The sequence below is a fragment of the Mobula hypostoma genome, chromosome 28 (genome assembly GCF_963921235.1).
Source record: "Mobula hypostoma chromosome 28, sMobHyp1.1, whole genome shotgun sequence".
In the NCBI taxonomy this organism is placed as follows: Eukaryota; Metazoa; Chordata; class Chondrichthyes; order Myliobatiformes; family Myliobatidae; genus Mobula; species Mobula hypostoma.
The window spans coordinates 3,375,452-3,391,946 of NC_086124.1; the positions used below are offsets into that span (position 1 = coordinate 3,375,452).

Here is a 16,495-nt window from a genome sequence, read left to right on the forward strand (position 1 = left end):
CAAATGGAGTGGAGGTGCTTGGATGAAGTGGCCCCCAATTTGCGACGGGTCTCACCAATGTAGAGGAGGCCACATTGGTAGCACCGGACACGATAGACGACCCCAGCAGATTCGCAGGTGAAGTGTTGCCTCACCTGGAAGGACTGTTTGGGGCCCTGAATGGAGGTGAGGAAGGAGGTGAATGAGCAGGTGTAGCACTTTGGCTGCTTGCGGGGATAAACTGATGGTATGACCATAAAGTGATGTGTATGTAGTGGTAGTGGGGGAGATCTAATTGAAATCTTAAAGCTGTGGCTGTTCCCCGTAGATACTGCCCGACTCACTGAGTTCCTCCAGTTCTAGTGTCTGTTACCCTGATGTAGTTAATGCAGAAGTCCAATACAGTTAAATCTGCATTCTGACTTGTGCATCTTTATGAGATTTTAAACTATTTATGTATTAAAGCGGTCCATCATATGTGTTACTTTTCATCCCTAGGAATTGTCTTACCTCACAGTTGTGCTCTTAAAACTTCCTTTCTTTGTCTGGTTTATCTTCAAGTAATTGTCTTGTGTTTGGGCACCAAATTGTTGGATCTCTGTTTATTTTCTGATCCTTTGGGTTCTTCCAGGAGTCAAGAATGGCGAGCAGTCTTAATTTTTAACGATTATTTATCTTAAAGTACAAGCAGATATTTGAAACTAAGTAGAGAGCTAAGAAGCAAAGGTGACCAGGAGAATTGACAGCACTTCTCAAAAATCAAGCACTTTTATAAACAAGATAAGAGAAATTCCTTAGATAAACTAAACCAATTACTGGTTGCACAATTACATCATGTGGGCAATGTGCTGATACTTAGCCAATGAAAAATGAGAAAGGTGATAAACTTAGTTAAACTGCTATACAGCTTTCTGCCAGTGAGTGGGGATGAACCACCACATACTGTGAAAAATACAAAGATTCAATGAACACTTATTATCAAGGTATGTATAAATTATACAACCTTGAGATTTGTCTGCTTACAGACCGCCACAAAACAAGAAATCCTAAAATACCAATTTTAAAAAGTAAAGACCAACACCCAATACACAGAGAAAAAGAAAAAAACACAAATCATGCAAACAATAGAAGCGAGCAACAGCGTTCCAAACCAAGTTGAGTCCTTAGTTCCGAATCCCTGGAACAGCTCGGAGTAGGCCCAAAACCTCTGTCTCAGTTCATCATAGATGCGGGGCAAATCGCCGCGAAGTTCGCCGACACGAACCACAGCAGCCGGGGCAGTCCCACAGCCTCAGCCCCACTGAGGGAGGAGTGAACATCGCGGAGAGCGAGTGAAAATACATGAGTTTGTTAATAAAGTACAAATTATGATTAAACTACAACTTTAGTAAAAGTACAAATGATTCAGCTACAACTTTAGTCTTACATTAACTCATCTAACAGTGATTTCCAACAGGGAAATCTAATCGAAATCCTAATGCAGTGTTTCTCCCCCGTAGATACTGCTCGACTCACTGAATATCTCCTGTTCTAGTGTCTGTTACCCTGATGCAGTTGATCCAAAGTCCAATACAGTTAAATCTGCATTCTGATCTGTGCATCTTTATGAGATTTTAAAACTATTTCTGTATTAATGCTGTCCATTATATGTTATTTTTCATTCCTAGGAATGTACTGAAAATAGAGGAGCAATGTCACAATTAAAGGTAAGGGTATTCCCATTTTTCTATGCAAGTCTTTTGAGTCAATGTTAATTTCCCAGTGCCACATTTGGGGGTGGGGGGGTGTTGTTTCTTAACATTGTTAAATAAATTGACACTCTTTGATTGTAATATGTCTAATGACTTTAAAATTTGGACCTCCATACAAAACGTTAAAAAATTGGCAAATTATGATACAACAAACAATTTATGCTATTTTCTTTCATTTTAAGTTACCTGATTCCTAGGAGTATCTTTAAAATAACTTCCAATTCAACAAGAAAGATTTCATACAGTATACCAGCTTCCAAGTACTCAACTCTCAATACTTTGTATCGACCTTGCTAATGAAAATTTTTCATAAGTTAACCTGATTATTAAGCAGCGTTAGTTTGATTTGAGTGAGTTTATTTGATTTACCATTTCAGTGATTCTGAAATCAATGCTGATGTTGATGAGAAGCATTTGAAACCAAAATGCAATTTCACTTCGGATAGGGAAAGGTGGGATACCTGATTGGGGTTGCGCAGAGAGCCAGCGGAGAAGTTGTTCATCTAAGAACGAACGATACTTCATGTGAAGGGGGAATTAATTTTTTTAAAGAAAACAAGCATATTCCAAACACTAATGATCCAATCTGCACATGCTCATAGATTTTACTCTGCTCATTCCAGTTAAACATTTTTAATTTTGATTTCACGCAAGCCATCTAGCAAAAACATTAGGTCCAGGTTATCAGGGGTATATGGACCCTTGCTCCAGAGGGTCTGTAATTATTCCTTTTAATGAGTTCAATCAGCAGTTCCAATTCGCCCAGTAACTTGTGTGACAGCTATTCGCAAACTCAACAGATTGGGCAAGCCCGTTCCAAATGCCTGCAGCCAAGGTTTATTCTTCTGTAAATTGTGTATTAATACAGTGAGATACACCCCCATTTTCCTTATAAGCATCATTTAGACTCCGTTTAATAGAGATTTAAGACCCTAGTAAATAGGGACCTGGTGTAGTGCTGATCCAGTCCATACTAGAAGGGCTGAATGGTAGACATTCATCCTCTGTTGTACTTTCCTCATCTTCTGGACTGGGGTGAAGTCAATACAGCCAAATTCTGAGCACTCCATTTGACAGGCATTGCAGGGAAGGATGAATCTCTTCCTTCTGCGTCTTTTTTCACAGCCTGGTTCAGTGTTGGCTATGGTAAGAATATCTGACTGATTTTTATATTTATTAACATACAGCATGGAGTAGGCCCCTCTATCCCTTCAAGTCACACCGCCCAGCAACCCCTTGACTTAAACCCAACCTAATCTCGGGACCATACGCAATGAGCATTTAACCTACCAACCAGCACATCTTTGGGACTGTGGGAGGAAACCGGAACACCCGGAGGAAACCCACGCAGTCATAAGGAGAACATACAAATTTCTTACAGGCAGCGGCAGGAATTGAACCGGGATCACCTGTGCTATGAAGTGCTGTGCTAACCACTACACCACCATGCTGCCCCCAAACTTCTGGTTAAAGGAAACTTTAACACTTCCATCTTTGGAAGTGTTAAAATTTCCTTAAACCAAAAGTTTGGGGGGAGTGTCAGTCAGATATTTTTAATCATAATCCACTAATGTCTAAAACTATGTGTGAACAGAGGCTGGATTCCTCTCAACACCAATTAATACATCATACACACTTCTGCCTAAGAGCAGGGCTATTAGAACAGGGCTATTAGAACAGGGCTGTGGTTCCACCCATGCTTGAATATTTGTCTAAGTAAACACTGAGAAATAAAACATCCCATTTTGACATTCAGACAATCTCACATTATTAGCTACTGCTTTCAGGAGAGGGAATGAAAACCTGAAGGTGAGGGAAGCAACGTCTTTAACCAGTTGATAAATACTTTCACAACTAACCCCCTTTAATTGCTTGACACGCCACCCAAACTTCGCCCTGACTGAATGGCCCAGAAACGGAAAGTGTGAAAAGGTTACGGTATTTGAGTATCCTTACTGCTGTTTTCAGTAGCAATGATCAAATTGTGTTACACTTCATCCTTAAATTTGAACTGTGCCTGTAATATGTAGCAGCCCAAGGAGATCAGATAACACCAGCAATGAACTGACATAGAGAACAGTCTCAAATCACATCCCTTTGAAGTAAGCTTTAAAAGTACATATATTAAGGAATTCCCATTCAGCAGGGTAGGAATCTAAAGTTAACATATTAAATGATGTATCCTAAGTTAAACGATTCAAGGTTGAAAGAAACATTTCCATCCATATTTCTTTCTCAAGATGTCGCTTGATAGGTTTTCAATGTTCTTGTTCCATTACTGCGGTGATTCCTTCTCCAATGCTCCGTTCACCTTTGTCAATTAGGTCATGGGATGGAGAGGTGTCTACATTGCTTCAGGCAATGAGGCTCATGGGCCCACACTTACCTCAACGGTGGATTCCCACTTTTTGGGATATATGGATTCCTATCCCAAATGCACCGCCACAAGTTCCTCCACTCTGTGGCTTTATGTCCCAATATTTCTATTCTTTTTTTCTTCCCTGTGCAAACTGGTATTACTAATACAAGAGATTCTGCAGATGCTGGAAATCCAGAGTAACACACACAAAATGCTGGAGGAGCTCAGCAGGTCAGGCAGCACCTGTGGAAAAGAATAAGCGATTGACATTTCGGGCCAAGACCCTTCATCAGGATATAGCCTTGTTAGTTCAGTCCTGATGAAGGGTATTGGCTCAAAATGTTGACAGTTTATTGACCTGCTGAGTTCCTTCAGCATTTTGCTACATTATGATATTACAGTTTTTATGAGTTACCTCAAAGTTTCTGGGAAGATCTGCCTTGTGTTGATTTAGTTTTTTTTACAGCCTGCGGCTGAGATAATTTTTACAAACAACAGTACTGGAGGGGGTTTACATTTCAGTCAATTCAGACTATTTTCTGTCCCCGAGGGCTGACATCACAGAGAAACTGGACACTAGAAGATGCACCAACTCCTTGGGATAGCACGCCCTAGGGATGGGCTTCCAACGAACACAGCTGCTAAGTTTTACTGGCAATGAAGCTCAAGGAGAATGCACATAACCACATCTTAACACTCAGTCACCGGAGAGATCAAATGATTTTCACAGTCCTAAAATAAATTAATGTATTATACTAAAGAACCATTTCCCTTGTTAGAGGTTATAGTTTTATAAAACAGAATTAAATATTTTTTGAACTACTTAGATCTAAATATCCTAGATATGAGAAATATTGTTCTTAATTTAATATTTAATTGTTCTAATTATAAAGCAATTTATTTGCAATAAACTATCAAGGTGGTTGCAGAGAATCAGATGGTTTCTCCTTCACTTCAGGTCTCCTTCACATATTTTTGGTCTGTTACCTTGTCCTTTGTGTCTTTGTCTCTTTGAATTTTTGCTTTAAAGCATAAAGGCTTAGATCCAGTGAAAGGTTTATGAATCTCCTCTGCCTGTGTGTTGTATAAGCTTCCTAAAAGGACAGTTTTACATCTGCCACATCAGCTTCTGTGCTCCCTGTAGTGAAGAATTTTTTTGAAAAACCTCTCACCTTGTTGATTTTGTCAGCTCGTGGCTCAGCTGGGGTCTTTCTCTCTCTCTCTCTCTCTCTCTCTCTCTCTCTCTCTCTCTCTCTCTCTCTCTCTCTCTCTCTCTCTCTCTCTCTCTCTCTCTCTCTCTCTCTCTCTCTCTCGCTCTCTTCCCCCCCCCCCTGTCTCCCTCTCTCTCACCCACACACAGACCAGTGTGTCAGATGGTTCTAGTACCAGAGACAGGAGCCATGAACATTCCAGGCTGACATTCCTGGTACATAACCGGAGATGTGCCTCTTGCACTGAGACCTTAAAGCTGAGATGTACCAAATCTCAAGGCTTTAATACAAACAGAGAATTCCCTGGTAGACCATAAGACGTAGGAGCAGAATTAGGCCACTTGGCCCATCAAGTCTGCTCTGCCATTCCATCGATGTGTGGAATGCTCTTGCAGGGTAGTGGTAGAGGCAGATACATTAGGGGCATTTAAGAGCCTCTTAGATAGGCACATGGATGATGGAAAAATAGACAGCTATGTAGGAGGGAAGGGTTAGGTTGATCTTGGCACAATATCATAAGCTGAAGGGCCTATACTGTGCTGTAATATTCTATGTTCTTTGTGAGTTTCTCTTCAGCTCAGGCTAACTTATTATCCTCGGACAATATCACTAACTTTGCACTCTGCAGTCTCCCATTACCTGTTAATCCCTCTCAGTATCTTCAAAAGACCTGTCTCCCCCTCTCTTCAGAACTCTAGTGAGTATTGTCCATCGCCCCCATCCAAGCAATTAATCCAACAGTTCTCACTTGCACAGACTCCTCTCTGTAAGAACTATCCCCCTCTGGCATTAAGCTGCTTTAAATAGGCACAATTATTCGATGAGGTTGGAGCTACTGGTCCTAATCATCTTAGCGATGAGTTACATCAAACTTAGATCCATTTCCTCATTTGAAAAAGGGTTCAAATTTGTGGATAACCACAAATGTGCCAGACTGGAGGCATTACTGGAGGAAGATTGCTGGGCTGAGATACAGAATCGAAATATGTTGAAGTGAAGGCCAAATACAAGAGGTTCTGCAGATGCAGGAAATCCAGAGCAATGCACACAAAATACTGGAGGAACTCGGCAGGTCAGGCAGCATATTTGGAAGGGAATAAACAGTTCTTCAGCCCTTTGCCTCTTTCACTTATCACCTCCCAGCTTCTTACTTAATCTCGCCTCTCCTTCCTTCATCTTCACCTGGTCTCACCAATCACCTGCCAGCTATACTGAGCCCCCCCTCCCCCCCACCTTCTTATTTTGACCTTCCTCCCCCTTCCTTTCCAGTCCTGATGAAGGGTTTCAGCCCAAAATGGCAATTGTTTATTTCCCACCATAGATGCTGCCTGACCCGCTGAGTTCCTCCAGCATTTTGTGTATGTTGAAGAAGAGACTTGCTGGAGTTAGGATCAGGCTTGGTAAGGTTGAAGTACCCATGTTGTTTCATGAAGGATGTTGCATCCCCAAAACACAACAGTGTGGTAAATGTAATATTGAGTCAGTATCTTTGGCTGGCCATTATGTGCTCTCTAGATTAACTATGTTCCCTTTAGAGTCCAAAGTTTAGACCCTGAACCTGACTTCATTTCAGCTGCCTCATCACATTTGCCTTCCATTTCTGTTCATCGTCTTGTCTTTTGTTGATTTCAAATGCTGTCCGCCATTCAAGAAAGTTTCTTCGCCTTCTGAATAGTTGCTGCTGCTCTCTCTGAATTATGTTTAACAGAGGGTAGCTATTGTATCATCTGTGATAGCTGATAGATGGGCACCCTCTGCTAAACATAACAATAGGGACATATAAGAGGCTCTGAGATGCACACATGGGTGTAAGAGAAATGGAGAGTTATGGACTGTGTAAGACGTGAAGGATTAGATCAAGCTTTGAATTATTTTTATTAGTTTTACGACAACTAACCTGTGTTAAAACAGGAGTTGGTGCTCTTATCCTACCTGCCCACCCGTCACTGAGTGCGACTGATCAGACTGTGATCTCAATCCCACATTCCCCCCTCCATTGTCGAGAATCTGTTTTACACCTACCTTCAAAGCTGTTTTTCACCACCCTTTGAAGGGAACTTGGTGGACAATGACTACAAATGAGTATGTTTTAAGGTAGTCATGGGAAAGGATAAGGTGACCCAGAGTTAAGATCTCAAATTGGGGAAGGGCTAATTTCAATCACACAATGCAGCAGTCTTGGACCAGAGGGCACAGACTCAGAATACAAGAACATCCCTTAGAAAAGGGGTTCCCAACTTTTTTATGCCATGGACCCCTACTATTAACTGGTGGATCCCAGGTTGGGTTAGATTGATGGTGGAATAGTTTTATCTCAGTTAGCACAGCATTGTGGGCTGAAGGGCCCATACTGTGCTGTACTCTTATATGTTCTATGTAGAGGGGTAAGGCTGAAGATGTGAATTAGAAATTTGTAACTTTCGACTCCTTAAACTGCCCTCCAATTGGCAATAACGTTATCGAGAAGCAAGGTGTGGTGGCCAGCACTTTAAGAGAGAGAAGACATCTACTTCGAACCAGTGTTCAAAGACAGATTTCTTCCTCAGAAAGTTGACAAGAGAAAAGCAGGGAGGCATGATGACTGATGGGTTTGCTAGACTGGGAGCCAGGATGGACCCGATGGGCCAAATAGCCACCTCCTGGGTCAGTATAAGTAAGGAAGTGACCAGGTCCCAAAATATGAGAGCACAGAGGTAAAGACGACAGAAAGCAAATGCCTAAAGCTAGAGTTTATTTTTATACCGCTTCCACTTGCTCCCTTTCAAGAGAATGGGAGGACTAACCCCCACTTTTCCCTGGTGGGTACCAGTGAGAAACTGTTTGAGGCTGAGCGTTCGACGTGGAAGCGTATTCATAGAAGCAGAAGCACTGGGGGAGTTTGTAGCTCTGAGATCACGCAGCTGTGGGCATCCAGGAGTATAAGTGAGGACTCTGAGCACGCTGTGCAGAAGGCTGGGTGGTTTTTAGAACCGTGCTGTGGCACACCCAGCTGAATGAATTTTTCTCAGCTTCTATTATCACTCTGCACAGAAGATTTCAAAGCTGTGCCTCCCATTCCCAATATTTGACTAGATGTAATCATGCTCCTGATGAACCTCAGAAGCTCTAACCTCCTTCGACAGGAATCCTTTAGTTAACCATTGTTTGTAAAAGAGACTTGAAATGAAGGGAACAGGCATTGTAATGTTTCTTTGAATAATAGTCTCCTTAACGATTGACCTACATTGTAAATGTCTTAAAACCTCTGGTTGGCTAACTCCCTAAAATATTTGGGTAAATATGTTCATGTTATACACTGCATTACTGGAGTAAGTTATAGCCCTTTAATGAGAATATTAATTTGTTCCAAAAAAGGCAAAACTTAAAAACATCCCTATTGGCAGAACCCTTGGTATGAAGTGGAGACAATCATTTAGAGAGGAAGCATTACTATGCCTGAAGTAGATAATCTTCATACGTTATTTAAAATTGTTCTACTAAATTAAAGTTTGCATATAAATCTCAATCACATCAAATTAACACCGGGGGTTAGTTTGATATAGCAACTAAAGCATTGGATCAAACTTATTAAACTTCTCCTAACACTAATAAATTAATTAATTCCAAGATTTGAACCTTAAATTGAGTAGAACAACTGAATGGTTTAGTTTAAAATGTAGCTATGTGCTCTTATCTTGGCTAATCTGACTAAATATTTTCTCCTTCTCCGATTACATGTATATATACCACTATAATCTACCACATTTCATAGTCTTCTGTGTATAAATAGCAGGTTCATGTGTAGGCAGTTTAAAATAAACCAGCGTGGTTTTTATTTTTTTTTAAATTTGTTTTAACCATAGGTGCTTCCATAAACTGTAGAAGTTCACAACCCAACACCTTTTCCAATGCCGCTAACATTAACATTCAAAGAGTACTAAAGGAGAACACACACCCCAGCCTTAATAACAATGTCCGCTTCTAAGGAACCTTGTAATGGCTCAGAAGAAACTGAAGGTGTTCCTTCACCCAGTGGGTCTCTAGAGGTAAAAGATGGTCAGTGTTCAAATGCACACACTTATAATCAACCAAATACTGTGATTCAAATGGATTCAGTTGGTATTTGTGAGACTAGGAAAACAGAAAGCTGTTTTAACAAGTCAGACATAAGGTCAGACCAAACCAGCACTGATAAAGCAGAACAAAGTGAAGTTGCAAAGGAAACACTCCATAGAAGTTTTCCAAATGCTTCATTGGGAACTGGGAAAAGAAAGATTAACAGCATAGTGGCATTGCTGAAAAGCAAATATGGCAAAAATAATATGTACCCTGTAGTAACCTTAAGAGATATCATGAAAGACTTAAATCTCTTGTCTAATGACATGCAGAATAATGGCCTCAAACTGAGTTGTGATGCACTTAAGGTTGACTCCAACACCTCACAAACTAATGGAAGCAAAGTAACAAAGAATGAAAAGCCAAGATTACAGTATAGTTTCTTTTCTTCAGTTGTGCTTGCTAGCAGTGTTAGAAGCCCAGTGGAGAGCCCACATGTAACATCTAACTCTCAGACGGCAAACAGAGGACAAGCAATGGATAGGTCACAAAGGAAGGAGGGCACAGACCATTGTGAACGCAGGCATGTTGAATTTGGCAAGTTTGACTCCGCCAATACAGGCTCCAAAATCGAAGCGCTGATTTCATCCGTGGTTCCCAACAACAACAGCTTCTTCGGCAACATGTCCTCGTTGTACAGCGTGCCGGAGCATAGGCACCACGTCAACTGCGAAGGCTCCAAAGCTGGTATTCTCAAACACAACCAGAGCGAGAGCGAGTTAAACGCGGGGCTCCTTTTGGCCGAGACGACATGTAAAAAGTACGCTCTGAGGAAAAAGACGATGGTCCAGTACAATCGAGAGACCAGCCTGGAGCAGCTTGAGTTTGAAAAGTACTGCAAGAGTGCGTCTATCCCTTCAGCATCAACAGTAGTTTGCCAAGACTATGGAGCTGCCTCTCAGTTGCCGCTAAAAAGGACAATTTTCAATAAAAATCCAAAATATAAGTACAAAGGAAGTCGTAAAATGTTAGTTAAAATAACAAAGATTAATATTCAGAAATACCTGATACAAGCCGAGAGAAAAACAAAACTGTGCCAAAAGCTTCTAACACACAACAATTTGAGTTCAGGAGTCAAGATGCAGTACATTACGATGCCAGAACAAAATGTGGCCACGATACCAACAGTGAAGAAGGGTAGGAGAAACAAGATGACGATGCTTCCTGCTGGGGATGTGCCTGTCGTCATTAAAAGGAAACGAGGTAGACCACGGAAGGTGCTACCCGAAGGCAGCACTGAACCTACCAATCACGTGAAAAGAAAGCCCAGGCATCACAAGCTTTCTCCGCCGCAGCCTACCTACATTGCTGGGTCGAACGACAGCACCACAGACTACGTAGATGTTTTGTCCAAGTTGGCCTTCTTGACCAAACAGAGTTTGATCTTGGGCAGATGCTCACCGCCCAGATGTTGGTCTCCCAGTGATCCTGGATCCTTTCAGAGATCGGCATCCATTCACCAAGACATGTCGCAGTTCTACCGGACATTGGCAGGGACGCGGAGGAGGGGTGGCAAGGCGGGTATCTCGCGGGGCCGGCAACTTGGGCAGTTTGCAGAATCCTCTTCTACCTTCAGCGATTTCTTTGAAGGCATTGGAAAGCGAAAGCGGATCTTCCTGGGCGAAACCAAGCTGTACGCAAGGAAATGCAAATGGGGTACTGAAATGAAAGAGAAACCAGTGCAAAGGCGAAAACCATACAAACGTGCAGTTCCATTCCCAGAACACAGCATGTTCCAGAACGTCAATGCTGAGAATTCTGAATGGGCGAGACAGAATGAGAATTGTTGGGCCACAAGTCAAGGTTACCCTTCCAAACAAATCAGGAATGGTCTCTACCCGTCCTACCCGGGAATGTCAACGCAATCATTTCCCAATGCCATTTGGGATTCGAGGTCCATGTCCAGGAATGGCTACTTAATGGGTCGTCTCTCTTCTAACCAAAGCAGCGTCGCCCAACAAAGCCCTGGTTGCATCGCCGGCTACTTCCGCTCTCTCCTCGATTCGGACGACTCCTCAGACTTGATGGACTTGTCGTTTTCGCAGGCCGGGCAAGAATCGTGTAATATAACAGGAGGCTACGGGGTCAGTAGTTCGACGCCGCCATCGAGGCACTTAACGCATTTCCAAGAAGGCTTCGAGAAAACCAACTCCCCCAATTGCACTGGCGCCCAGCAGCACACGAACCAAACGGGGCAGACATACCCGCAGATGCTTGCAGATAACTCTGACAGTGTGGACTATGGCTCCTCCTACCATTCCTCTGAGTCAGAAACTTTCCAAAGAGGCGCTTCTCAAGCTGCCCTCACCAGGAACACTGGCCTCTCATGTCAGCAGACTCCGGATAACTATGGACATTACAGTAATTACAAAGTGAAAGCCCAAAGTTTCGGTAATTCGGATGCACTACAACAACCCAGAGAACTTTCTGGCCTCGACTTTCTAGGCACCAGAGATTGCACGTTCGGCTACGACGCAAGCAATAACACTTCTTCTCAACCCACCTCTGCTGATGCATACAATCAACATGGCGTTGGCTCGAAGTCACACTTTAATACGGCTTCTCCGTTTAATTCTTTCAGACCAGACCCCCGCAGTCCAATATCCTTACAAGCCCCCTTAACCTCTGAGAGTCAGTCCGACGCAGCCTGCTCGATGGATCTCCCCTCTCAGAAATACTTTAATTCGCCCCAGTTGTCGACTGATAGCAGGATGGCGTTCTTTAGAGGACTTCAGATGAGTGGCAAGTCTGGCTTTAATCTCTGTGACGGCAACATGGCACACTTTAACCACCATTACGCTCCAGTGTTAGATTATAACAGTTTGAATGAGGCAAAGGACATTTTGGATATCTCGAACTACACACCCCAGAAAGCCAAGCTAAGGTCGTTCCCAGAGACGCTCACGGAATCGTCGTCTCACTTTAACACGGCTTTTGGGAATTCCGAAGGAGGTGGGAATATTTGCGGCAACGTAGCAAGTGAGGAGAAGTCCAGCCTCTCGAGCCTGGAGAAGTTGATGATGGACTGGGATGAGACAATTCCCATTGAGAGGGCTGGACCAAAGGTGGGTTCCAAGCGCCTGTGGAACCATCATGTACCTTTCCCTAGTGATTCGAGAGCCCTGTACGGAAGGCGGAAGCGGGTTGATATCTCCAGCCCTCCTCACTCACTTTTCCCAGCGTCCCCGCCTTTCCTTCCCAGGAAGACCTCAGCTCCGAGACAGATGAGGAACATCAGAAGCCCATCTGCTTCAAATAAGAAGGAACAGCCTCTCCGCAAATCAAAGCTATTGCAGAAAATTCCAGGGGCAAGCCCTGCATTCTCTGAGAGTCCAGACTGTGGTTTAGACTATGGATATGGTGGCGATAACTCTCTGCCCTCAACTCTCTCAAGTGTCCAGAATTTCCAAGTTCCAAAAAGCGACCAGAAGGAATATTGCAGTTTATACTCTCCCAGTTGCAGTCGGTCAATGTCTGATGAAACTTTTCCAACAAGGTTTGCTGGTGGTGATATTCAAGAGACTGTTTCCATGTATTCAGACCTGAAGCAGCCTGCCGTGGACGCTGACCAGCTCCCTGTGCAGACACTGCAGCACCCGATCAGCCAGGATCACGAGCGAATCCTGCCCAATAACCGAGAGCTGTTCCCGCTGCAGGCTCCGGGATACGCAGGCAGTCTGGAGTCAACTGAAGGAAAGAAACATCGAGCTTTTTACGACGCTTTAGAAAACAGCGCGGACATTTCCCAGAGCGCCGCAGCCGCCAGCCGAGATCTGCTGGCTCCACAACTCCAGTTTGACGCTGACAACGCCGCTGTTCTGGAAACAAACGCTAGGTATTTGCAGAATTCTGGTCCTTACGCCTCACTGGATGAGAACAAAAAGGAAGCTGAACTGTCTTTGTTTGGGATACAGCGCAGAAATAATATATCAAGTTCCAGACCCCAAATAATCCCCCTAAACACAGCAGCACAAATTGAGCAACAAGCACAGAAGCTGGCCATGGATTACGGTGGTTCCCCCTATGCCAGTGCGACAATGACCACAGCCAACACCTCGCCAGCGTCAAGTGATTCTTCTATACATGTGGACAGTAACTACACTGACAAGCAGGGGAATCGTAGACCGACATCGATGGGCTTATTGATGGACCAAAATCAAGACGAGCTGTATGCGGGAAGTGCTTCACAGTGACGTTGCAAGGAATTTGGTGCAATTAGGTAAGGCTCTGCTCTTAATTCATCTCCTCCATTTGGGGTTTGTGGTAACTGAGATATTCTCATGATGAACTGCAACGTTTGTTCCTTGGTGTCACCCCTTTGTGCATGATGGGAATGTATGTACAGAGAGAATTTACAAGGATTCTTGCTGGGACTTGAGGACCCTCCGTTGGTTAGGACTGGGCCTGTACACCACCATTGAAGAGAATGAGGAGTGAGCTTATCAAAACAGACAGAACTCCTTAGAGGGGTAGAGTGAGTGTGCTGAGTCTCCTACATTGGGGGAGTCTAGGACCAGAGGGCACAGAGTCAGAATACAAGGACATCCCTTTAGAGGAGGAATTTCTTTAGCCAGAGGGTGGTGAGTCTGTGGAATTCATTGCCACAGATGACCGTGGAGGCCAAGCCATTGGGTATACTCAAAGTGGAGTCTGGTAGGTCCTTGATTGGTAAGGGTGTCAAAGGTTATGGAGTGAATGCAGGAGAATGGGGTTGAGAGGGATAATAAATCAGCCATGATGGAATGGCAAAGCAGACCCGATGGGCCGAATGGCTTAATTCTGCTCCTATGTCTTATAGTTTTAATGGCTTTATTCCTGGAATATCAGAGAATGAGGAGAGATTTGATAGAGGTATCAAAACTATGAGGGGTATAGATAGGGCAAATGCAAGCAGGCTTTTCCACTGAGGTTGGGTGGGACTACAACTAGGGGTCATGTGTTAAGGGTGAAAGGTGAAATATTTAAGGGAAATTGAGGGGGAACTTTTTCACTCAGAGGGTGGTGAGAGAGTGGAATGAGCTGTCAGCGGAGGGGGTGGATGTGGGTTCCATTGCAATGTTCAAGAGAAGTTTGTATAAGTACATGGATGGGAGGGGTATGGTCCTGGTGTGGGACAATAGCTGAATAGCAGTTCAGCATGAAGTAGGTGGGCTGAAAGGCCTATTTCTGTGCTGTAGTGCTCTATGACGATGTGATGTATTATGGGCTAACATTTATCATTCAATGTAAAATATTCAAAATGTTTAAAAACTGTTTTACTTTCTGGTTAACGTGTGAATCCTCTGATGGGTTAAGAGGAACATGCTTACAGAGCTCTATGTCAAAGAAATTTGTCAGTTTGAGCAGCTATCACTACCACATCCCAATGGAGAACCAACCAACCTTTTTTTTCAATTATTTATTACCATATCTCTTTTGTCCAATGAGGAAAGGTTGAGCAAGCTCGGGCTTTTCCCTTCAGAGTGACAGAGGATGAGAAGTTTATAAGATTATGAGAGGCATAGGGAGAGTGGGCAGCCAGCACTATTTTCCCAGGGTAGCAATGGCCAATGCCAAAAGACATCAGTTCAAGCTGAGTGGAGGAAAGTTCAGAGGAGATATCTGAAGTAATTTTTTTACACAGAGAATGGTAGATAGTAGAATGCACTGCTGGGGATGGTGTTAGAAGTATATACAACAGGGACATTTAAGAGACTTTGAGATAGGAACATGGTTGTAAGAAAAATGGACGGTTATGTGCTGTGTAGGAGGGAATAGTTAGATTAATTGTTGAGTAGGTTCATATACATTGTAGGTTAAAGGGGTCGTACTGTGCTGGACTGTTTTATCTCCTGGGTGATGAAGACTATGCCTTCTATTGGCTCTGAATGAACATGACAAAGTCTGCAGATGCTGGAAATCCAAAGCAACACAAACAAAAAGCTGGAGGCACTCAGCAGGCCAGGCAGCTTCTATGGGAGGGGGAAGATGCCAGAACAAAAAGGTTGGGGAAGGGAAAGGAGACTAGCTAAAAGGTGATAGGTGAAGGCAGGTGGATGGGACAGGTCAAGGGCTGGAGACAAAGGAATCTCTTAGGAGAGGAGAGTGGACCACAGGAGAAAGGGAAAAAAGGAACGGAGGAGGGGACCCTTTAGATATTCAGGTGACCATTACCAGTTTAACAGGTTTAATAAGTCATCATCATCTTTCAACAGTTTTACTTTTGAACTGAAATTCCATGTTGGATCAAAGCATTTGTATACCTGTAATCGAACCCATGAAAATCTGCTCGACCCACAGTTCTGGAAAATAAAATTAAACAAACAGAAGAAAATGACACATGGGGGAGATGTCAGGGCAGAGAGAGAGAGAGAGAGAGAGAATACAGAGAGAACTGAGAGGAAGTTGCTAGGGCTGGTGAAGTAGAATTATGGAGCAAATCTAGTTTGGAGTCTTGAGAAGTGAGAAATCTGGAGCAAAACACACGCACACACACGCATACGCACATGCTCAAAGCAGGTCAGGCAGAACATGGGGTGGGAAGTTGTTCATGTTTTGGGTCATCAGGACTAGACTGGAGTAATTTTTGTTGGAAAAGGTGAGGTTGAGACACTATCACAATCAGGTTTAATATCATTGGCATATGGTGTGTTATTTGTTGTTAAGGGACAGCAGTACAATGCAATACTGTAATAAAATGGAAGATTACAGTAAGAAGCATATGTTTATTTTAAAAGCTAAATTAAGTAAGAGGGCTAAAAGAGAAAAGTAGTTAGGTGGTGTTCATGGGTTCAATGTTCATTTAAAAAATTGGATGGCAGAGGGGAAGAAGCTGTTCCTGAATCGTTGAGTGTGTGCTTTCAGGCTTCTGTACCCTCTCCCTGATAATAGCAATGAGAAGAAGGCATGTCCTGGATGAAAGAGGCCCTTAGTGATGGGATGCTGACTTTTTGAGGCATCGCTCCTTGAAGATGACCTAGATGCTGGGGAGGTTAGTGTCCATGATGGAGCTAACTCGGTTTATAACTCTCCACAGTTTACTTCAGTCCCCCGCCCCATTCCAGCTGTTAATACAGCCAGTTAGAATGCTCTCCACGGTACAACTGTAGAAATTTGCAAGT

General features: G+C 43.3%; 1 protein-coding gene across 11 annotated transcripts in view; it reads left to right on the forward strand.

The window, feature by feature from the left end:
- Positions 1-16,495, forward strand: part of ahdc1 (AT hook, DNA binding motif, containing 1) — a 295,652-nt gene that overhangs the window by 255,186 nt on the left and 23,971 nt on the right. For all 11 annotated transcript variants that reach the window (XM_063034908.1, XM_063034900.1, XM_063034904.1 and 8 more), the window contains 2 exons: positions 1,647-1,685; positions 9,789-13,614. In XM_063034908.1, coding sequence (XP_062890978.1) covers positions 9,872-13,588 — 3,717 coding nt within the window. In that variant the 5' untranslated portion in view covers positions 1,647-1,685; positions 9,789-9,871 and the 3' untranslated portion in view covers positions 13,589-13,614. The remainder of the gene's footprint in view (positions 1-1,646; positions 1,686-9,788; positions 13,615-16,495) is intronic.